The sequence below is a fragment of the Oryx dammah genome, unplaced genomic scaffold, assembly GCF_014754425.2.
Source record: "Oryx dammah isolate SB20612 unplaced genomic scaffold, SCBI_Odam_1.1 HiC_scaffold_28, whole genome shotgun sequence".
NCBI classification, from domain to species: domain Eukaryota; kingdom Metazoa; phylum Chordata; class Mammalia; order Artiodactyla; family Bovidae; genus Oryx; species Oryx dammah.
This window is the reverse complement of record NW_024070212.1, coordinates 114359676-114384610: the sequence shown is the minus strand read 5'-3', so window position 1 is coordinate 114384610 and position 24935 is coordinate 114359676. Positions and strand designations below refer to the sequence as shown.

Here is a 24935-nt window from a genome sequence, read left to right as displayed (position 1 = left end):
GCAGTGTTATCGTGGTTCTCATGAGGGGATAGACAGGCACAGCATTTGCTGAAAGGAGGCACAGCTGATCCTTGAACAACCTGGAGATTAGAGGTGTCAGCCCGCCGGGCAGCGGGAAATCCATGGATAACTTTTGATTTTCCCAGCCTGCCATTGCCCTGACATCTCATTTAGGCACGGCTGCACTGGGTCTCCGGGCTGCTTGATCCTTCTCCAGTTGCCATGTGCGAGCCTCTCGCTGCAGCGGCTTCTCTGCTGCAGAGCCTGGGCCCCAGGACGCGTGGGCTTCAGTAGCTGTGGGGCACAGGCTCAGTTAGTTGTGGCCCATGGGCTTAGTTGCCCTGCAGCCTGTGGAATCTTCCTGGACCAGGGATCAAACCTGTGTCCCCTGCACTAGCAGGTGGATTGTTATCCACTGTGCATCAGGGAAGTCCTGGAAGCCTTACGGATAACATAAAGAGTTAATATGTATTTTGTATGAATATACTACATATGTATTTCCAATGGAGAGAAGAAAATGTTATTAAGAAAATCATAAGGAAGACAAAATATATTTACAATATAGTTTTGTGTTTATCAATACATATGCTTATGTCATCTGTTTACAAGATGCACTGTATGTCTGTATCTACATCAATACTGTCTAATATGACACAGAACACTCTAGGTGTTACACGTTACTAACACTAGACATCAAAAATGAACACATCATTATAAAATGTTTATAGCAGAGTATTACAGTCATATTCATAATACAGCATTGGAAATACTACATTAAAAAAAACCACTTTCTCTAATTAGGAGACATATACTGTACACTGACATCACTCTTTGAAAGCACAGACATAAAATAATAAGTAACCTATTATTACTTTTATATTAAATATCACCTTATTCCTATATAAGGACAAACTATATATATATATATATGCATTGATAATTTTATTTTTATCAATATTTCAAGGCTATGTGATTCACCTGCAATAAAGAATTTTCCAATCTATTTATTGACAAAAGTCTGCCCATAAGTAGACTTGTGCAGTTCAAACACGTGTTGCTCAAGGGTCGATGTATTTACTCCAATTCGTGAGCTGCCAAGAGTCAACAGATGGCTTTGTTTTTCTGCTTTTCAAAGCAGAGTTGACTGCACGATGTTTTTAAAAGATCCCCCACCCCCCCCAAAAAAAAAGATCCCCAAACTCACTGAGAGCTAGGAGACTCCGGGAAAACTGATAGTCTTTTCCAGAAGGCGTATCAGCCTTCTCTGCCGTAATTTGGGTGGTGGGATGCTAGTGGGTGGGATTCTGTTCTTCCTTTTGCTACGCCAAGAGGAAATGAGGTAAGAGGGAGACCAGGAAACTGTCCCTGACATAACCTGTGTGTGAATACTCCCCCCAAACATCCTGAACAAGCAGCTGCGTTACCTTGGTGCCGAGGATGCCTGCTGCACAGGACTCTCCTGGTCTCTGAAACAGTGCAGACCGCGCTGTGTAGTATACACAGGGCACAGGTGGCTGGCGAGCACCCAGAAGGTGCAGAGTGAGCTGGGCTGCAAGTATAAAATCCACCCAGGATTTCAGAGACTTGGTATGGAAAAAAAGAATGTAAAATAACATCTCATTAATATTCTTGATATTGATGACATGGTCAAACTGATAACATTTTGGATTGGGCTGAATAAAATGCTACAGTTAATTTCATGCTTTCCTTTGTACTTTATTTTTTACAGTGGCTACTAGAAAATTTAATATTATGTATGGATGCAACTTCTATTTCTATTGCATAGGGCTGGTATAGACAGTTTTAAAGGTCTTTGCTTAGTTGTATCTGACTCTTGGGATCCCATGGACTGCAGCCCGCCAGACTTCTCGGTCCATAGGATTTCCCAGGCAAGAATACTGGAGAGGGTTGCCATTTCCTTCTCTAGGGATCTTCCTAAGGATTGAACCTGTCTCCTTCATTGCTAAGTATGTTCTTTCCCATTGGCAGGAGGATTCTTTACCACTGAACCATCAGGGAAGCCCCTGAATCAAAACTAACCTTCTCTAACCATCTTCAATTTAACTTTTGGAAGCAGTAAACAAAATTTTTTCCGTGTGAAAGTCCAATATCTGAAGAAATCATCACCCCACCTCATCTTCTCATGTCTTACAGACCTTCTTCAAAAATATTCCTCCTAAAACAAGTATTAAGGATTATGTACCCATTTGGAAAATGACTGCTGCTCTCTTGCTGGGCGGTTTCTTTACTAAGCTGAGGCATCTCTCACTGGGCTCCCCCAGGGAATGTATCTGACTTCACAGCGCTGTGAAGCACCCGGGTCCTTATCAGTTGTGGATCGTGGGGCTCAGTCGCTCCATTGTGTCTGGCACTTTGTGACCCGGTGGACTACAGCCTCCAGGATCCTCTGTCCATGGGATTTCCCAAGCATGAATACTAGTTCAGTCACTCAGTCTGACTCTTTGTGACCCCATGGACTGCAGCATGCCAGGCTTCCCCATGCATCACCAACTCCCAGAGCTTGCTCAAACTCAAGTTCATTGAGCTGGTGATGCCATCCAACCATCTCATCCTCTACCGTCCCCTTCTCCTCCTGCCTTCAATCTTTCCCAGCATCAGGGTCTTTTCTAAGGAGTCGGTTCTTCGCATCAGGTGTCCGAAGTTTTGGAGCTTCAGTTTCAGCATCAGTCCGTCCAATGAGTATTCAGGACTGATTTCCTTTAGGATTGACTGGCTGGATCTCCTTGCTGTCCAAGGGACTTGCAAGAGTCTTCTCCAACACCACAGTTCAAAAGCATCAATACTAGAGTGGGTTGCCATTTCGTACTCCAGGGGATATTCCTGATCCAGGGATTAGAACCTGCTTCTCTCCTATCTCCTGCATTGGCAGGCAGATTCTTCACCACTGTGCCATCTGTGAAGCCCCAATACTACACCTGATTTTAGCCAAAAAGCCAAGAAGGGGTTGTTCAGTTCAGTTCAGTTACTCAGTAGTGTCCGACTCTGCGACCCCATGAATCGCAGCACGCCAGGCCTCCCTGTCCATCACCAACTCCAGGAGTTCACTCAGACTCACCTCCATTGAGTCCGTGATGCCATCCAGCCATCTCATCCTTGGTCGTCCCCTTCTCCTCCTGCCCCCAATCCCTCCCAGCATCAGAGTCTTTTCCAATGAGTCAACTCTTTGCATGAGGTGGCCAAAGTACTGGAGCTTCAGCTTTAGCATCATTCTTTCCAAAGAAATCCCAGGGTTGATCTCCTTCAGAATGGACTGATTGGATCTCCTTGCAGTCCAAGGACTCTCAAGAGTCTTCTCCAACACCACAGTTCAAAAGCAGCAATTCTTCGGCGCTCAGCCTTCTTCACAGTCCAACTCTCACATCCATACATGACCACTGGAAAAACCATAGCCTTGACTAGACAGACCTTAGTGAGCAAAGTAATGTCTCTGCTTTTGAATATACTATCTAGGTTGGTCATAACTTTTCTTCCAAGGAGTAAGCATCTTTTAATTTCATGGTTGTAGTCACCATCTGCAGTGATTTTGGAGCCCAAAAAAATAAAGTCTGACACTGTTTCCACTGTTTCCCCATCTATTTCCCATGAAGTGATGGGACCGGATGCCATGATCTTCGTTTTCTGAATGTTGAGCTTTAAGCCAACTTTTTCACTCTCCTCTTTCACTTTCATCAAGAGGTTTTTTAGCTCCTCTTCACTTTCTGCCATAAGGGTGGTGCCACCTGCATATCTGAGGTTATTGATATTTCTCCCGTCAATCTTGATTCCAGCTTGTGTTTCTTCCAGTCCAGCGTTTCTCATGATGTACTCTGCATAGAAGTTAAATAAGCAGGGTGACAATATACAGCCTTGACGTACTCCTTTTCCTATTTGAAGGGGTTGTTAGTGGCTTGTTATTCAGAGCTTAATCTGTAGAAACCAGAGAATGAAGGATGTTCTTACAACCTTAGGTGAAAAGCATAAACTCTGTAAATAGATCTCTTGGCATTATGGGGAGGGTATCTAATGATCCAATGATCCTCTGTTCTCATGCCCGTCTTCTTGCTGTTGAGGACACAGCTTCCCGATGGTTATGGTTTGGCTCAGCAAATGCTCCACATTTTGGAGGGAAGCTGTCCTGAAGCTGGGATCTGCTGAACCTTGAACGGGACGTCATCATTCTGTTAGGCTGGGTGCTTTTAGGCAAGGATTTAGGATCAATGGAACAGCTTAAAATCAATGGATCACGTGGAATGCTGTTTAGATGTTCTTGGGAGGTGATGAAGAAGATGATGCAGTCAGTGTGGAAGGCAAACCACACCTGGACTAGATGCCACTTCCAATAAGGACGACACAGGGTGGAAAGGGCCAAGATAATCAACTTGCCACCAATGGGCTACTTGCTTTCTCTCAGGAATGGTGCTCTGTGGAGGGCTCAACATCACTTTCTACTGATACTCGGTCAGCCTTGGTGACAGAGAACTTCTGAGAATTCAATGTTCACTACGAAAGTAGCTCTAATATTTATTATTGACAAGTACATATATATGTAAACTATGTTTTGTGGTTGTTCAGTTGCTAAGTTGTGTCCGACTCTTTACGATCCCATGGACTGCAGCACGCCAGGGTCCTCTGTCTTCCACTATCTCCCAGATTTTGCTCAAATTTAGGTCCATTGGTTCGGTGATGCTATCTAGTCATCTCATCCTCTGAGGCCTCCTTCTCCCGCTCTCAATCTTTCCCAGCATCAGGGTCTTTTCAGGTGAGCTGGCTCTTTGCATCAAGTGGCCGAAGTATTGGAGTTTCAGCTTCATCATCAGTCCTTCTGATGAGTATTCAGGGTGATTTCCTTTAAGATTGACTGGTTTGATCTCCTTGCAGTCCAAGGGACTCTCAAGAGTCTTCTCTAGCACCATAATTCAAAAGCATCAATTCTTTAGAGCTCAGCCTTCTCTATGGTCCAGCTTTCACATCTGTACATGACTACTGGAAAATCCACAGTTTGACTATACGGAACTTTGTTGGTTAAAGTGGTCTCTGCTTTTTAATATGCTGCCTAGGGTTGTCATAGCTTTTCATCCAAGGAGCAAACATCTTTTAATTTCACGTCTGCAGTCACCGTCCACCACGTACATATATATATATGTGTATATACACCATGTTTATAATTATTTCATTTTCTTGGTTTATTTTTTTGAAAACATGGATGTTCTCTTCTGTAACTACAGTAGGATCAACAAAATGAGGAAAACTAATGTTGAAACAAAATTATCTGAGATTTGGGACTTTAATATAAAGGGCCAGACAATATATATTTTAGCCTTCCCAGGACACAAGTTGTCTGTCACAACTACTCATTTTGCTGTTGTGTGAAAGCAGTCACAGGCTGTACACACGAGTGGGCGTGTGTGTGTGCCCATACAGCTTTGCTTACAACAGCGGTCAGCAGCCTGGTCTTGGCTGCAGGCTGTAGTCTGCCAACTGCTGATGTAATCTGTAGCCTACTCAGACCCCACCAACTTCCCAGTAATCTGCGTTGTGACAGACTTATTTATCACAGTGCTGCATCTAGTTGCTGTGCCGTTTTTGTCCAACAGGTTTTCAAATGTTCTTGGTTTTGTGTCAGAAAGACACGTGAAAGTGGAAGTCCCCAGTTCCCTTTAGTGGAGGTGGCTCAGGAGGCAATGACCTGAGGATGGGTGTCACTGCTCTGCCGTGGACAGAGCTGAGTGTCTCTCAGTGGATGGGCCTGGGAGATATACTTATGTCCCTGTCTATCCATGCATACACCCGCCATCTACCATGCACTCATCCACCCAACCATCTACCATCCATCCACCCATCTACCCGTCCAACCATCTTAAAAGCCAGGAGCTTAGTATGCAGTATCTCTAATTCAGTCCAGCACCTCAGAACTCTAATAATGCTTTCTCTTTTCTAGAACTGTAACTCCTCTAACAATGGAAAACCTGGATCCCATTATCTACATTTATTTGTTCATTCCTAGAATACACAGAAAGTAGTTTTAGAACGATTAGACTTTACTTTTGCAACCAAGAAAATGACTAACTGGAGTTCAACGTATGTTTCAAGTTCTTTTTGTCTTTAACCTCTGGACCTATCATCTAAATAGTATGATCAAAATTTATTTGCATTATATCCCGTACCTTCAGGGAAGTTATTTGAAATACAAGAGTGGGTCACTCCTCCTCTACATGGCCCACCCCTCCATCATCATTTATTTCTTCTTTGAATGTGTGAAATGTTAAAATAATTCCAGAAGTGAGAATTGTATAATAGAGAACTGACCCTAATTTCCCAATTTTTTCAGTCCTCTCCACCTCAGTCCTTCCCATACCCTGAAAGCAAACAATTCCATTATTTTCCTTTTTTCCTTTCTGGGTATTTCCCACTGATGAGCAAATGTATGTGTATTTTATTTCCTGGTCTCTTACACAAAATATTGCAGACTCTGGACATTTTAATGCACTTTGCTTCTCTGACATATCCTGAAAATCACTTCACCTCAGTGACTGTGATTATCCTTTATTAGAGATAGGTAGTACTCCTTCACACGGAAATGCCATCATCTATGCACCTGTATGCAATCAGGGTGTTTCCAAACACTTTATAATCAGAAACAGTGTTGCAATAAATAACCCAGGGTGTGAGTGTGTGTTTATATTGTGGGAGTTGAATCTTCAGGGTGAATTCCTGAGAATTAGTTGCAGGAATAAAAAGCTCATCAATGCATATGCAATCCTTAGCTATTGCCAAATCCCCCTCTGTAAAAACTTCCAACATGAATTCCCACCAGCAAAGCATGAGAACCAATTTTCCCAGTTTTGCACCAGAATGCAATGCTGTACTTAGTTTTTGCCAGCTGGATGAGTTAAGTGCAGTGTTCTAATTTGCATCTCTCTTATTATAAAGTAGAACATCTATCCATGTTTAAGAGCCACTTTTGTAATTTTTTTGTGAGTTGTGTTCATATCTTCTGTCATTTTTTTTTCTTTAAATTCCCTCGATTTTTCTATTAAGAATACTATTAAGCTCTTTATGTTGTAAATATTTTTTCTCAGTTGTCAGACATTGGGTTTATTTTGGCCATGCAAATGTTTTATGTTTAGTCAAACTGATTGTTCTTTTCTTTAATCAGAATTCTGAGCCAGAGGAGTCTTTCCTTTGCCCAGGTGAAAGAGGAATTCATCCACTTTTTCTTCTAGGACTGGTGCACTTTCATTGTTTGACATCAAGATCCTTGATCTATTCCAACTTTATTCTAATGGACTTTTGACTTTTCCAGTGGCTAACCAATCTTCCCAGAACCACTCAGTACAAATTCTGCTTTTACCCCCGTGATCTGAGATGCCACCTTTATCTGTTATTCATTTGGGTCTGTTTCTCATCTCTCTGTTCAGTTCCACTGGGCTGTCTGCCACTTGCGCTCCAGTGCCTTGCTGTGTTGATGGGAGAGGATCTGCAGTGTTTAGCCATCTTTTACCCCCGTGATCTGAGATGCCACCTTTATCCGGTATTCATTTGGGTCTATTTCTCATCTCTCTGTTCGGTTCTACTAGGCTGTCTGCCACTCGTGCTCCAGTGCCTTGCTGTGTTGATGAGAGAGGCTATGCACTGTTTAGATATCTGATAGCACAGTGCTCCCCACACCATGACTGCAGAGGACTCTCAGTTGTCCATTTTGCTTGATTGGAGTTACTTATACATTTATAATTACATATTCCCATTGCCCGTTGGACTTAACAGCTGTAGTAGGAAAATGGTCTCCTAAAGATGTCATACCCTAACTTCTGGGACTGTGGGGAAGAGAAATTAAGATAGCAGATAAAATGAAGGTGACATGAGTTTGAGCAAGCTCCAGAAGTTGGTGATGGACAGGAGGCCTGGTGTGCTGCGGTCCATGGGGTTGCAAAGGGTTGGACACAACTGAGTGACTGAACTTAACTGAATCATCCTATTTAAAACTAGATTATCCTGGATTTCCAGGTGGGACCAATGTAACCACGGGGACCCTTCAAAATGGAAGAGGTGGCAGGAAAGAGGACCTGAGGGGGCAGTGTGAAGGACTCAGCCCAACACTGCTGGCCATGAAGACATAGGAAGAGGGCCATGAGCCGGGGGAGGCAGGCGGCCTCTGGGAGCTGCCACGGGCCAAGAGTTCCCGATGGCCTCTGAGGAATGTCGCCCAGCTGACAGCAAGTAGCCCAGGAGACCGGCTCCAGTTTCTGAGCTGTGGAACTGTAAGAGGATGAACCCTGTGGTGTTAAGCCATCAAGGGTATGGTCATTTGCTACCACAGCAATAGGAAACCGATGCGACCTTTTCCACAAAAAAATCCACCTCTATGTCTAATAAAGCTTCTGGGCTTCAGTCTCCTCTTTTCAATACTACTGAAGCTGTACCAGGCTTCTCAGTATTTCATCGGTGTACCTTTCCCCTTTTAAAATTTAACAACACAGAAGAGTGAAAGTTTTAAAAGTGTCTCTTTTAATAGCAGTTGCGATTTGACACTTAGAAAATGCCATTTCATCGTCCCCTGGCTCTACTGTTGCTTCTTGGATGAGAAAGCCCTCCCCCGCCTCCCCTCGTGCTTTTAATATTTTGTTCTCAAGTTTTCAGCAGTTTTACTACGATGTCTCCGGGTGTGATTTTTTTTTTATTTATCCTGTGTGGGGTTTTCTGAGCTTCCTGAATCTGTGGCTTGATTTCTTTCATCAGTTTTGGAAAATTCCTGGCCAGTGCTTCAGGTATTACCTTCCTTCTAATCCTCTCTCGTCTTTGGCATCCAGTCACTGCCTGGTCTCTCTCTCTGCTCTGCAGCCATGTACCGAGCACTCTTTCTGGTAGGCTACCTTTTCTTTAAGTGCCTCAATCTGAATGGTTTCTGTTACCCTCCAGCTGCAGTTTTACCAACAGTTTACTCTAGTTTATACTAAAGGCACCTCGCCACTCCTAGTCTTTCATGATCACTGAAGCTCAGAACAGCAAAACCTTAATTTAAAAGGTATTTAAAGTAACCATTAACATTTAACATTAACATTTAAATGTTAACAGTAGCTGAAATAGCCAGTAAAGTATAGTTTAAATGAGTGAAAACATGAGTCATGTCACTACCACTATATAGGTCATTTCTATTTAATTAAGAAATTTGTACTTTAATAGAGACAATGACAAACTAGAACGCATCCGCAGGAAGACAGGAGAGTGAAACCTCTAGAAACTACCTCCAGTAAAACAGCTGAAGACTTCAATTACATATTTATTGAACAAATGCAGAGTAAATGAACTAGGGGGTGAATTTAACCTGAAGATACAATACACAACTTCAAATGTTCAGAGGGCTGTCACACAAAAAAATCAAAGGCTTGTTCAGTATTTCTCCCATGGGCAGAACTTGACCCAAGGGATAAACATAAGCAACCGATAGGCTGCAGACCAGTTGTACAAAGTGTATCACGTAATAGTTTCTTTCCCCAACAATGCATTCCACACTGACGTCACCCTTCTTCTGAAAGCAAATATTACAACTTCATACTTCTCACAAATGTCTTAAATAAGTCTCACTTTTGTGGCAAGCCCTCCACTGCCAGCAATGGATGTACTCACGCTCTCAGAAAAAAATCTAAAGCAAACTGATTTACCAGGGAAATGGTCTTGTTCCTCAGCTCGGTCTCAGCATTTTGTATTTGTGATTCTCAGGTGGGCAGAGGAAAAGAGCATGGTCTCCAAAGAGGGTGTGAATTACTATCCCCAGCAATGCAGACACTGCCTCTGGGGTGTCCTCCTCACACCCCAAGGCACCATGGCAACTACCGACCTATGGTGCAGGTGGCAGGGAACACACTGTGCACTGCGGCAGAAAAAACACTTGACAACCACTGTTCTACAAGAAGCAGGAGGGCTGTATTTTACGAGCCACTAGGAAATATAAACTGCCTAATACTGATGGACTCCAAACTGTCAAACATTACAAAATGAGAAATGTTTCAACAACCATTCAGCATGTTTTAAGGACAAAATATATATAATATACTTGATATTATATATGTATTTTATCACATACTCAGTAAAGTATGCCGAGGTGATTCATCCATCCAAGAAAATTGAAAATAAAAATTTTACATTTCTCTACTTGTCAGTATTCAGGCTTCTGAAGGTGGATCTTGAACTCAGAATGGTCAGTTTTCGAGGAAAGCCACATAATCGGTGAGTCTGGCTAACTGCTGCTCGTTGGGGATGGGTGGAACAGGGGCGGGCTCTGCACGTTAGAGAGAAAGACACTCAGTCAGACACCAGGGTCACAAAGCCGTGGTCCTGCCACTGACACCCTCCAATGCCTTTTACTTATCAAGAAGGAAACTTTCTTAGATTTACTTTGATCTTGGACATTTTAAAAAAACAAAGCCAAGCAGCCTCAACTTCTATGAGCAGTTTACCCAAACTGGGAATAAAGGCATGTTTGGTTCTGTTGTTACTGAAGTTTCCATGTGAAGGTTAGAAACACTTTTAACAGGCAACACCTCTCCCAAGAGAACACAGCTCTTCTTAGAAAGACCCCTCCCCATATGACATTAATATAATAATCACCCAGTGCTTACCACACAGAATATTAAATTGTCAGTGAACAGAAAACCCACAGAGGATCCCTTTTCAAAAAGCTTAGTTCTCACACGTCGGCCTGGGGCCAAGTCTGAGTCAGGGCTGGCAAGGGGCTCCATCAGGCCTGGCTGACATGATGCCAGGGAGGGGCCCACTGCCTCAAGGGAAGCTATAGAGGGGACCCCCCACCGTGCACCCTTGTGACTAGATGGAGTACTATAAATACCATGTTAGGATTTAACCTCTTTGTCTACAAGATGAGAGCTAACAAAAAGAAATAATACAAAAACAAAAGAGAAAAGTAAGTAAATACTTTTTAAATGGACATATGAACATACATACCTGATAAGGGAATAAACCTGTTAAAGGAAACATCCAGGGCCCCTGCAACTGAACAAAACACACAGCCCGGTTACAGAAGCCTTGTCCAAAGCCTTCACACGGAACAGGGCATTTCTAATGCAGTGGCACCCGTTATTCACGTAGAGAAACAGCAATCACGCTCTACCTGATCACACCGGTCTTTTTACTCCAGCAGCATTCTCGCACCACCTAGATCGGCTGGACCCTCGTCTGAGCCCTCTTCTGCACCCTCAAAGGGCCGAGCACACGGCAGTTTGTGTACTTCCTTACCGTGGGGTCAACAACATCTGAACAATAGGAATTCAGAGCAGGTGGAACTCTGGGAGGGAGCCGATCTGAGCGTTTATGGAGATGGGCATGGAGCCCAGCTCTATAAAGCCACAGCAGAAAATGACATTCCTGGTAAGCAGCAAGGAAAGTGGCTCATTTCAGAGAGGAAGGCTCAGGGACCAGGAATTCAGATGGAGACAATGAGGACAGGCCAAATTCTTAAGGCCTGAACAGGCCAGATAACTTAGTTTTGTGAAAGTTAAAGCCACTCAAAGTCTTGTTTAGGAGAAGAATCTACATGTTTACAGCATGAAGAGAAAAGGGGAATTTCTGAGTATTTTAAGTATCATTTTAAAAAGCAGCAGTTTAGGTATTAGAAATAAGCAGTGAGAAATGGCCCGATAAATAAAAGGATGAGAGATTATTAATGCTTAGTAAAAATTAAGTTGTAATAAGGATTATGGAAACATATACATACGGGTTTTTAATGAACAAAATACATTTTAAAAAATTAAAGTAAAACCAGATAATCTTTAAGATCCTTTCTACCATAAGGGTCCCTCACCCTCTATCTGTATTAAACATGAGTTACTTTCATGCTGTTGGCATGGCAGAATTTTATATCAAATTATTCATAGGCAACACCTGAAAACCTGCAGTGGTTCCAGAGTTCAGGCTGTACAGTGGACGAGCAGCTCCACCTACCTGGCTTCTTGGGCATGACCATCCTTGTGGTGGAGTCGGCTTGCCAGCCTTGTTCAAGGATACCTAAATCGTGTATTTAACACAGAAATGTATTTTAAAAACAGAAACTCTACTTACAAGATCCACAATATATCAATGATGTTACCTGTATGGGAGGTCCAACATGGGTAGATGAAACTGTAATGTGTATTTTCACTACAGAGGTACCCTAGAGACAGCATTCTCATGGGAACTTATTTGGGAAATACCTTTCTGAAACATCCATGAAAGCCTCATTTTATTCTATCAGGCTGACATAATCACTAAAAAGTGATCAGTTTTCTATAATATATGTATTATGGTATTAACCAGATCGAACTATTAAAAAGAGACATAAGGAAGACGTCTACAGTACTCTTTCTAATCCTGATATCAGCAGTAACAAAGATGACGGTGAGGATAAAAACAGCATAGAGACACCACACGGAGGCCAGTCATCAGGTACTGCGCTGGGTGCTCCTACAGGGGTCACGTTATGCAACCACCCAATAGCTCTGTAAAGCTCATCGTAACTGCACAGATGCGGAAAATGAAGCTCAGAGAATCCCAGGAACGTGTCTTAGGTTGCACAGCTAGCATGGAGAAGTGGACCAGGATCACAGGCAGACAGTTGTTAAGTATGGACTTTGGGATATATTATTATGGATTAATTTTAATATATTTTAATTTATAATTAATAAATTATGGATTACTTTCAAAAGAAGAGTTAAAATACATGTCTGTATGCGTAAGTAACAGTATGATTTACTCCGCGGACATTCATTAACCAGCCATTTATGCATCTATAACTGTGGTAGGCCTCAGAAATTCATGATATGTGGTGCTTAATGGAGACGTTTTGACTGGAGAATCCAAAATGTCCAACACCATAAAACAGTGCCGCAAGATACCTGCAGTATTACTATTCCAGAGCAACCTGGCCAGGGGAGGGTAGACTGGTCAGGACCTGAGAAATGAAAATGCAGAAGTACATCTGGAAACCAGTCAGTGAGAGTGGGGTGCAGACACCTCTAGGTTACTGGTATGAAACGGTGAAGAAAAACTGGGCTGAAAGGCATACGAGGAGGAGACTGCCTTCATCAAGGAAGGGTGAAACAAGGGTTTCTACAGGTCCAGATCCATTAAAACTTACTTTCTTAAAATAACAAACAAACCCCACCTCCATGTTGATTTTCAAAGGAAAATATATAAAGACGTTAATGGAGTTTAAGCTTAGAATTATGAATATAATGTCACCCACCCAGCGTATTTAAGAGCATATGACGTGCACACCCTGAATTTTCCTCCATGTCACACACATTCTCTACCACCTGTAAAAGCTACGATGTAACCGGGGACTCAGAGGTGGGAATGTCACCAAACACTTGAGTCTATACCTCCATCTGCTGCCTCTTTCCTCCAATGACCTACTGTTCCACCACCTTCCTTTCCCCTCCCTCCATTGGTCAACAGCAGCTCTAATTTTTCCTTCCTGAACATCAACTTGGAGGGCTCAGCACTGTTTAGTAGAGAGTAGAAGTTGATCAAAGGTATTAGAGATAAAAGTAGAAAATATTCAGAGGTCAGACCCCAGGTGCCGTGATAAGAAGTAACTACACAAACAGTGAGGAGGTTCAGTAAGGAAAGAGTTATTAATACTAACACATGTAACAAGGGTTTATCTCAAAGATAAAGTCAAATTTTAATCTCATAGAAATGGCAATGCATTCCTTCACAAAGCTCCTGTTTTAAGACATCTTTATTGGTGCCTATCTTTGGTAAAAAGCACTTTACAGGTAAACACAAACCCAATATTTCTTATTCACACTCAGAAGTCCAAAAAATTCTATGAATCAAAACATTTTCTTTAACTCATGTGGTGGCAAACCTGATGCAGACCCCAGAGTCTATGCACAGCCTCCTCCCATGCCGACTGCAGGGACACATGTGCTCTGCGGGAGCCACAGGTGGGCTTGGCCACCAGGTGCTGGCTGCCTGGGGCTGTGTGGTGTACGTCTCCTATCACCTTTCTAAAGAACTCACACGACCTAAATTCCAAAACGTGTCCTGTCCCAGTGGCTTCAGATAAGGGCTTGTGGACCTATGACTTACATTCCATTTTCTTTGAAAGCAGAAAGTAGGCCTTAAATACCTTTCACAGCCTCCTCCACAGGAAGTCCAACAAAGGCTGCGAAATCGTCGGCGACGATGGAGGTATAGGCTTGGGAGACCAGGGCGAAGGCTCGTCTCCGGGTTGCATCTGTTGTGGGAGTGAAGGTTTGGCAGACAGTGAACCAAAAGAGCTGCCAGTTTTGAAACACACAATTCAACTACATCACAGCCCTTCTCCAAATTTGGTAAGAAAAACTAGATCAACCTAAAGATTTCTGCGTTTACAGGTACAGCTGTAGGTACCTAAGATGGAAGAAGAGCTCAGATATTGCTCAGTCAACACACTAATTGTTCAGTTGTGTCCAACTCTGTTCGACCCCACGGACTGCAGCCCCCCAGGCTCCTCTGTGCATGGGGTTCTCCAGGCAAGAACGCAGGAGCAGGCTGCCAGGCCCTCCTCCAGGGGAGCTTCCCGACCCGGGGATGGAGCCGGGGTCCCCTGCAGCTCCTGCACTGCCAGGCGGGTTCTTCACCACTGAACCACCAAAGAAAGAACGTGAAAGTGGGAGCCGCCCAATCGTGTCCGACTCTTGGCGACCCCACGGACTCTACAGTCCACGGAATTCTCCAGGCCAGAATACTGGAGAGTGTGGCCTTTCCCTTCTCCAGGGGATCTTTCCAACCCAGAGATCGAATCCAGGTCTCCCACACTGCAGGTGGATTCTTTACTAGCTGAGCCATAAGGGAAGCTGAACCACCAGGGAACATGCATTTCTTACACTTCCTCTGAATGAAAAACATCTCAGGTTAAAAAAGAAACTCAGGTGACAATAAAAATTACAAAGATGGAAAAAAGTTACTACAGATAGGACTCCAACTCTAAGAAAACTTCATTTGTATTTGGGATGTATATTTCAAAATTTCTCTTTATCCCACTTACAAACACTGGACTGACTGGAGCAGAAATTACCTTCTCCCATGATCAGTGGTCCTTTCTCAGCAGGGTTTCTGACACAGGACCACACCTGGGAGCTGCCAAACAAACCTGATAACCAGAGCCCCCTTCCTAACTTTCAAGTCTGCTCTGAACTCTTGACTTGACACCATTCAAGTGCAAATCCCAAAGTGGAGCCCTGAGCCCCACAGGAAGGGGTTGTAAACAACTCCAGCAACACAACTTCCCTAGAGACCACACATGGGCTGCCCCAGGCTTACATTTCCACATTAAGTAATTCAGGAATGAAGCAGAGACGATAACGGAATGGCAGAAAAAAGAGCCCAGCTGGCCTGTCTTCAGCCCATCCTTCAGTGACACAAAAGCTCCTCCACGTGACTTCGACATGCTTAGGAATTATGGAGTTTACCTTCCACATTTAATAGGCAAGTGTACACATACAAGATAGCCCTGAATATAAGAAAACCCGCCCCCACTCCTGGGACCCTGTTACAGCCACACCAACCCCCGCAGACACCCTCTGCCTCAAAGCGGCCCGCTGGTTCTGCTTGCACCGCTCACCGTTGTGCTTCTCAGGTACTACATAAGGCGCTGTGCTTCCATCTCTATGTGGTCTGAACCACCCTCCTCTCCTCTCTTCCTGGGTCTATTTATAAACCCTCCACGCTGGGCCATCTGCGCCCTTCTCTGACCTCACAGCATCACTTACTTATTTAACAGGCAATCTCTTACAACCCTCAGTGTGCACTGCACCCCTCCCCACCCCATCATCCCGACTTCTCCACAGGAGGGCTTTCACATCCTTTTATTCCCCAAGGGGCCCGGCACCTCTAAGGAGGGGTGTGCTGCACACAGGCTTGTGGAAGGCCTCACGGGAACCCAAGTGGGCCCGACCCCAGCCTTTGGGCTCTCCTCTTCCTCAGACATCGCTGAGAGTCAGTCCTGTTGCTTCCTTTCTCCCTGAGCCTAACTGCCTCCCAGCTTTCACAGAGCCATTATTTGCTTCTCTTCCAATTCCTTCCTTCATTCCTACCCACTTTCAGCAAATGACCTTAAACTAGACTTCTAACACAGCTGAGATAAAGAAGCTTTTATCTACTGAAAGCTACAGACATTCAACGGAAAAGAACCCAGAGCAACAATGAAAAAGGAAAATTGATAAGCCTCCCATATTTTACAAACATTTACTTTCAAGTTCAAGTACTCTGGTCAGATTTTCAGAGTTGAAAAAGGGACCAGAACAAGAAAAGAGAGTGAATGAAAGAGAAAAGAGTGGAGAGAAGAGAAACATCCCAGGGAAGGCAGAGCGGAAGGACGAGGCAGCAGGCATAAAGGCCACACGACCCATAGCATCAGTCCGAGGCCGAGACCCTCAGGCTGCTTCTAAGCCCTCAGCACAAATGAACCCGACACCTGCATCCTGACCGGGCACCGGAAACCTCAGCAATGAGGTGTGCAGCCTCAGGAGGGCGTGCACCAGGATGACTAGCCGGGAGGTGGGTGAGTTGAGCTGGCACCTAGTGTCACTGGCAGTTCTTCACAGGACAAAGTCTCGGGGAGGCCGTGAGAGATCGCTTATTCTGTTGCTCAGTGAATAAGTCAACGTTCCTATGATCTAGCAGGAACTGCCGATGCCAGTGCTAGAGAAAGGGGAAGGTGAGCCAGCTGCCCTTTGCAACCCACCTCTGCCCTTAAACCCCATGGAGGCTGGACACCCAGGCCTTGGCATCTGGGCTCGCGTACTGGGTGAACGTGGGCCCGCGGGGCAGGGAATGTACTTCCTCAACCCCCTCCCTGTCTTGCTCTGGATCTGAATTTCTCAGGGCGTACACAATGACACCAAGGTTGTTATCTGTCGAATATCCAAAGTCACCCCTACTGTGCCAGGGCAGCCTGTTCTCCTATTTGTCACGCACACTGTTCTGCTTTACCAGGCCAAAAATGAGGTACACTTCAGAGGCAATCTTTGCCTTCTGCTCCCCTGAAAAGTTGACATTCCTTGCCAGAGTGATGAGCAGTATTCAAGAATTCCTGCTCACTGACCCTCCAGAGCAGGAAAGCGGATAATGAAGGCAGGAATTAACCAGAGACACAAGGCAACAACATGAAGTAACAGTGTAACAACACATAAAAGAGCCGAAGCAGACACTGGGGGTGGGAGAATGGAGAGAGAGAGGCAGGGGAGAGTTCTGGTATGCTATGCTGCATTAGACTGGTAATTTTAAAAAAAGGGGGGTGGTTAAAAAAAAGTTTATCTATGTCCTAAATTGATTAGTTATAAATCCAGAAGTGGAAGAAAGTCCATGAAAGGCTGAGGTTCACAGAGTCCATAGGAGTCTCTACTTTCAAATATGTGGGGTTTAAATCTTATTCCCTTGAACTTACTGGAATATTACAAAATTTCATTTCAGTAGCAAAAATCATCTCTTACTGATAAGCAACTTCAGTCTAGAGTTAAATTAAGAGGCAGCAAGGCCCTCAACTGCTGATACAAACTCAAGTGACATGAAATCAAAGCCCGATTTTAGCAAATTTAAAAAAGAATTCTGAAAACTTCCCCAATTCACCGAGCAGAGAATATCTATTTTTCAAACACACTGAGTTACTCCAACACTTAAGGTCTAGTCTAATTTCTTATCCACAGAGGACACTACCTCTGAGAGCCTCCATGATTGGCTGGACAGCCTCAGACCACTGATGAGCGTTGATGGTGCTGTAGATCCCGGGGAAGTCCCTCTGCCAGATCCGCTGGCCAACTGACCAGATCCCCCCAAGTTCAGAGTTTGCCTGCAAGAAAGATTACTGCCTTTGAGGACACTCACTCTGCACATATACTAACAACTGAAGCTTAAAACAGAATGCAGCATTTAACAGCTGTAATTGCTTTGGCCCAATCACTTTCAAAAAGGTTTTTAAATGCTGTGATTGCTACTATAGAGTTTATTGGCATGTTTTATAAGGATTTTTATTAAAAAATTAAGGCACAAGAAAGTAGTCCAAAAATATTTCATATAATTTAGGAATTAGTTATATGAAACTTTTTTTTAACAGATGTTTTATTTATAGTTCATATATATACTATATAGACCTAACATTATATATACATGTACATAAAATACATATACCTAAGGACAAAAGTAATAGCAAAATGGCTAATAATATAGACTTTCACTCTAAGATGTCATAAAATGTGGCAGAAGGATAGCATTTCCACCAATAACACTGAAACTATGCATATAATTTATATCTTTAAGTCAACGGCACTGGAGGAACATTCCAAACTTACTTAATAGAATGTGGAGGAAAAACAGTATAAATACTAATCTGGTCTGCTGCTGAATATCAATAATGAATAAAGGGATTTAGGTAAATTCTTGTTAATGTTTTGTGAATGTACAAGAAACTCACTTCACATTTATGTGAGACACAGTGGATCATCAGAAATCATAAATTTACTTCTTTCCATCTTGGAAGAAACTATTAAGTGAGTTCATCTACTCTCTCATGAAAAACAAGAAATCTAAAATCCTAGTTACCAAAAAAAAATCTTAATGCTCTGAATAACTATTATTGTTAGGGTGTTCTTGTAAATAATATTACTTGCAAAATAAATAACATTTAGAAAACTGCACAAATCAGTTAAAAAGGAAATAAAACAAAACCCAAACTTCTATCTAAACTAACTCAGTTATTTGTCAGGTAAAGTGACACTTATAAAGTATGTTAGGAAACCTGATCAGAAGGAGTTGAGCACAGATTTTTACTCCATCCAAGGGAAATTAAGATTAGCGGAATCTAGACCTATTCTTTAAATTTAAAGGCAGTTTAATAACTTTCGTGAATCACATGAGAAAGAAACCAGAAACTTTCTAAGTGACTGGCATCGCTATAGTGAAGCATAAGGTATTCTGAGGAGTACTTACAGATTTTATGGCAGGTGGTATTCTTTTCCAAAGATATCTTGCATTGTTCCTAATTTACATCCCCCCAAGAAAGAACAAGCAATTTTTAAAAATCACCTCAGTAAATATTTAAAATTTTAGATCCCACTGCAAACACACAGAAGTATACTTTAAAATTCTCTATATAATACAAAACGAAATTTAGTTTTACATGAATTTGTCCAGGGAAAGTAAGAGTGGTTTTCCAGATAAGACATGAAATATTTTTATCAAACTAACATCCTGCCGTTTTTAGTAAACTTTTTAATAATTCAGATCTTAAATTGAGGCAACAATGTAAAGACTTATATAGAACTGTCTAAACCATTCATATATAAAATAAACAAATTCATACACTTTCAAAGTCGTAGCATCCCTAACAATACGCATAGTACACAACGCTTTTCTCCTTATCATGACCCCTCCTCCTACGAGTGAGCGTACAGGCACCAAAACTTCAAGGCAGCTTTTTCTTTTTTTAAAGAGTCTGGAAGCTTGAATGACAAGAAGCATATGACGAAAGCATTATAAAACAGGAAAGATAATTTGTATGCTACATGAGTAATGAAAACCTCAGTTTAGTTTAAAAGGTACAAAAGGAAAAGGTTTAGAAGAATTTAAAGCGAAATTTAACAGTGGCCATCAGTGGGATGCAGCGCTGCAAGGGGCTCTTTTTGCACAATTACACTCGCCCACTTTCCTCCAATGGATACGAATTAGGGACAATTAGAAGACAGAACCTTTCAAGAAGTGTTATACATTGACAACAAATTCCTTTTGGCTTTCTCAACTTTCCCTTTTAGTTTCTCTTAGGCTACTGATTACATGGGAAGGTTTTATAACCAGAGGAAAAAAAAGATCAATAGATTTAAAGGAATTTATTGACACTGCAGTTTCTCATAATAAATTGGAATGTTTCTTAGAAGGAATATATAAAACAGGTGTATTTTAAAACAACTCAGCCTAATCATAATTTCTTAAGTCATGATTCAATGTATGAAATAAGCAGCACAGCTCCTTGGACCTATGTTTCAGTGATACTACTTCAATGTAAGAATAGTTTCCTGAGGAAGACGCTTCTCTTAGCTTTAGGTAGAAGGTACTTACATGTCATTATGGAGTAGATACAGAGCTAGAAGCTGACCATATACTGGGGGTGTAGCAACTCCTCCTGGAGCCTATAAGGCCAGAAAAACCAGAGAGAAATAAGCCTCATTTATTCTTTTATATTTTAAAAAGTATTTTCTTAACTCACCTAAAGAGTAAGCATATTTTATAGCAGTTGTTATTATGGATGGAGAAAGAATGTAGGGAAGCATCATACACCAAAACCCAGAGGGTTAAATTTAGCTCTTTGATCAGCTGCAATTCCTCTGTCTGGGCCTCTGTGTATTCATACACACAAGAATATTTAAACGCTATCCCCTTCCCAATTTTCAAATTCTTACTTTGTTGTACTACTATAAGAAATGTCTCCAACAGATTCCTAAAGCAATATGATTAATTCTGCCCACTATACCAAATACATTGAATATCTAAGTAAACACATAATAAAGAGACAAACATCAGCTGAGTTACAAAACAGCTCAGTTACAAAAACATTCTTCTCCTCACTCAATTTCATTTCATTCAGGAGACATCTATAAAGTGTCTACTGGAGACCTGCTGCTTCTGGCAGCTGTCTCCTTTGGTTAATTAACTTTTTATATCAACACTATAAATGCCATTAAGTGCCTTTCTACGAAAAAAACCTTGTTACTTTAGTAGTTGCATGATACAATGTCACCTGTTCTAAAGACAAGGGGCTTCCCTGGTGGCTCAGGCTAGTACAGAATCGGCCTGCAATGGGGGAGAACGACCCGGGTTTGATCCCTGGGTGGGGAATATCCCCTAGAGGAGGGCATGACAACCCACTCCAGTATTCTTCCCCAGAGAATTCCATGGGCAGAGGAGCCTGTGGACTCCTGGGGTCGCAAAAGAGTTGGACACGACTGAGCCACACACACACACGAGTTGGACATGACTAACCAACACGCACACACACAGGCAAAAAGAGTAGGACACAACTGAGCCACACACACACACCACAAAAGGCTCGGATATGACTGACACACACACACGCGTCGGACACGACTGAGCAACACACAAAGATACCACACACATTCGCGCACACACGAGTCGGACACGACTGAACGACACACACACACACCCCACACACACACGAGTCGGACGCGACTGAGACACACACACCACGCACACGCAAAAGAGTCGGACACGACTGGACGGCAAGCTTCCGTGCTAACGTGAGGCTAAGGGCTTTCTGAATCAAGCAAAGGTTACAGCGGTCACACCTCCGTCTGTGTCCGTGCCTGCACTAGTCTTAATAAGCCCGCATTTCTGTACCTCTCCCCACAGCGCAGAGGAAAGGCGTTTAGTCCAGCACAGAAGCGTATGGAGGGTGTGAGGGGCAAAGACGCACAGTGGTTCCGGGCTCACTAGCTGAACACACACAGCGAAAGGCTCCCGGCGAATCTGGGGGGACCAGGCCCGGGCGCTCAGCCCAGCCCCCCGAGATTCTCACGCCAGCTCCTGCGCCCTCCCGGCGCCGGCCCCGGGCCCCGAGCCCCGCAGGCCCCAGGCCCCGTTACCCTGGAGACCGAGGTCGCGAGGCCTCGCGACCCCGCCAGGCGGACGGCTACCTCGAGCTCCTGGTTCTCGCACTGATCCAGCAACTTTTTGAAACTAAAAGAACTTTCCGCCATCACCGCCACTGGCATTTTCCCAGTCGGTTCCCCGTCGCGCCTCCTCAGGAGAACCGAGCCCCACTCTGTCCCTAGGGGCGTCGCGCCTGCGATGACGTAAAAACCGAGGGCGCCGCCGAGCGCCCCTGCGCAAGCGCCTCGTTGGTTCCGCTGCGTCATCAGACGTCGCTGCGACGGGGGCGGGATCGTCGCCGCTCTGACCGGCCCTCTCGGTGCCCTGGAGGACTGACCCGGCTTCTGGGAAGCCTCTGTCCCAGCACGTGGCAAAGGCTCGGACCGGAGGAGCTCTGTGCATAATTGAGGACTTTTCCTATGGTTTTTCCAGTGGTCGTGTATAGATGTGAGAGTTGAACTGTAAAGAAAGCTGAGCGCCGAAGGACTGATGCTTTTCATCTGTGGTGTTGGAGAAGACTCAGTCCGTCCTAAAAGGAAATCAGTTCTGAATATTCATTGGCAGGACTGATGCTGAAGCTGAAACTCCAGTACTTCGGCCATCTGATGCGAACTGAGTCACTGGAAAAGCCTCTGGTGCTGGGAAAGATCAAAGGCAGGAGGAGAAGGGGACGACAGAGGATTGGTTGGTTGGGTGGCATCCCTGACTCCATGGACATGAGTTTGAGTAAACTCCGGGAGTTGGTGATGGACAGGGAAGCCTGGCATGCTGCAGTCCATGGGGTCGCAGAGTCGGACGTGACTGAGCTGAACTGAACTGAGACTTTCTAAAGTCTTTACTTTGAGACCTTGCAAATTTAAAGGTTTAAAACTAGCTTTTGGTTCCGCCTACACCTGCTCCTTCAGCAGCCCTCCCACAGCAGTGAAGGCGCTGTAGTTCTCCCCGCAGGGCTCCCCTCCTGCAGGCCCCCACGTTTTTGCCTCCAGGTGGAGCTTCTCTGGCTTGGAACTTCGAACACTAAGGTGCAATATTCTGTAGACTCCCAGTCGTGCTGCCCTGCCCACACGGCCACTGCAGCCGAAATGAGATTTTCAGAAACACAATCAGATCTTGTTATTCTTCTGAAAATGATAAAAATAACAGCAAATCCCTAAACTCCAGTGTTTGACGTTGCTTGTGTCGGCTTTAAAAATAGCCACAACTTAAACAGTTGAAAGTTGTGTTTTCAAATAGCCCTAAGAGAACTGCTCTAAAGAGCAGGGCAGGGAGGATTCAGGTGTTTTATACAGAAGTCTTACAACAAAGGGTAGGTGGTCTGAACATCGAAAGATTCAGTTCAATTCAGTTCAGTCATGTTCGACTCTTTGCGACCCCATGAACTGCAGCACGCCAGGCTTCCCTGTCCATCGTCAACTCCTAGAGCCTGCTCAAACTCATGTCCATTGAGTCAGTGATGCCATCCAACCATTGCATCCTCTCTCATCTCCTTCTCCTCCTGCCTTTGATCTTTCCCAGCATCAGGGTCTTTTCAAATGAGTCAGTTCTTCACATCAGGTGGCCAAAGTATTGGAGCTTCAGTTTCAGCATCAGTCCTTCCAATGAATATTCAGGACTGATTTCCTTTAGGATTGACTGGTTTTGTCTCCCTGCAGTCCAAGGGACTCTCAAGAGTCTTCTCCAACACCACAGTACAAAAGTATCAATTCTTTGGCACTCAGCTTTCTTTATGGTCCAAGTCTCATATCCATACATGACTACTGGAAAAACCATAGCTTTAGCTAGATGGTCATTTGTCAGTAACGTCTCTGCTGTTTAATATGCTGTCTGGGTTGGTCATAGGTTTTCTTCCAAGGAGCAAGCATCTTTTAATTTCATGGCTACAATCACCACCTGCAGTGATTTTGCAGCTCAAGGAAATAAAGTCTCTCACTATTTCCAATGTTTCCCCATCTATTTCCATGAAGTGATGGGACCGGATGCCATGATCTTCGTCTTCTGAATGTTGACCTTGAGCCAACTTTTTCACTCTCCTCTCTCACTTTCATCAAGAGGCTCTTCAGTTCCTCTTTGCTTTCTGCCAAAAGGGTGCTATCATCTGCATATATGAGGTTATTGATATTTCTCCCAGCAATCAATTCCAGCTTGTGCTTCATCCAGCCTGGCATTTTGAATGAAGTACTCTGAAAGTAAGTTAAATAAGCAAGGTGACAATATACAACCTTGACATACTCCTTTCCCAATTTGGAACCAATCCATTGTTCCATATCCAGTTCTAAATGTTCATTCTTGACCTTCATACATATTTCCCAGGAGGCAGGTAAGGTGGTCTGGTATTCCCATCTCTTGAAGAATTTTCCACAGTTTGTTGTGATCCACACAGTCAAAAACTTTGGTGTAGTCAATAAAGCAGAAGTAGATGTTTTTCTGGAGTTCTCTTGTTTTTTTCTAAGATCCAACAGATGTTGGCAATTTGATCTCTGGTTCCTCTGCCTTTTCTAGATCCAACTTGAACATCTAGAAGTTCATGGTTCATGTACTGTTGAAGCCTCACTTGAAGAATTTTGAGCATTACTTTGTTGGTGTGTGAGATAAGTGTAATTGTGCACTAGTCTGAACATTCTTTGGCATTGCCCTTCTTTGGGATTGGAATGAAAACTGACCTTTTCCAGTCCTATGGCCACTGCTGAGTTTCCCAAATTTGCTGGCCTATTGAGTGCAGCACTTTCACAGCATCATCTTTTAGGACTCGAAATAGCTCAGCTGGAAATCCATCACCTCCACTAGCTTTGTTTGTAGTGATGCTTTCTAAGGCCCACTTGACTTCACATTCCAAGATGTCTGACACTAAGTGAGTGATCACAACTTCGTGGTTATCTGGGTCATGAAGATCTTTTTTGTACAGTTCTGTGTATTCTTGCCACCTCTTCTTAACGTCTTCTGCTTCTGTTAGGTCCATACCATTTCTGTCCTTTATTGTGCCCGCCTTTGCATGAAATATTCCCTTGGTGTCTCTAATTTTCTTGATGAGATCTCTAGACTTTTCCGTTCTGTTGTTTTCCTCTATTTGTTTGCATGGGTCACTGAGGAAGGCTTTCTTCTCATTGTTTGAAGAGAGCCAGATGTCTTGAGTCAAGGAACTTAGTGCTGTTCTGTGTACAGGAAGATGCAAGAGTCTGGGCTCGCTGAAGTCACTCCTTCACATGCACCTGAGCTCTCCGGGCCCATATTCCTGCGTTTCACCTTCTGAGTTCCTCAGTGCTCAAGGAGTGGCAGCAATCTGATGGCTGCTGGATGGGCAG

At 43.6% G+C, this 24935-nt stretch overlaps 1 protein-coding gene across 1 annotated transcript; it reads right to left on the bottom strand.

Moving 5' to 3' along the window:
* Positions 1-9137: 9137 nt before the first annotated feature.
* Positions 9138-22007, bottom strand: COPS8 (COP9 signalosome subunit 8). The gene is made up of 8 exons (XM_040231833.1): positions 21681-22007; positions 20089-20159; positions 18964-19012; positions 17695-17827; positions 14126-14233; positions 11956-12018; positions 10960-11007; positions 9138-10276 (listed from the first exon to the last, which is right to left on the bottom strand). The coding sequence occupies exons 1-8, from the start codon at positions 21900-21902 to the stop codon at positions 10197-10199; spliced, it is 774 nt and encodes a 257-aa protein (XP_040087767.1). The 5' UTR covers positions 21903-22007; the 3' UTR covers positions 9138-10196.
* Positions 22008-24935: the final 2928 nt, after the last annotated feature.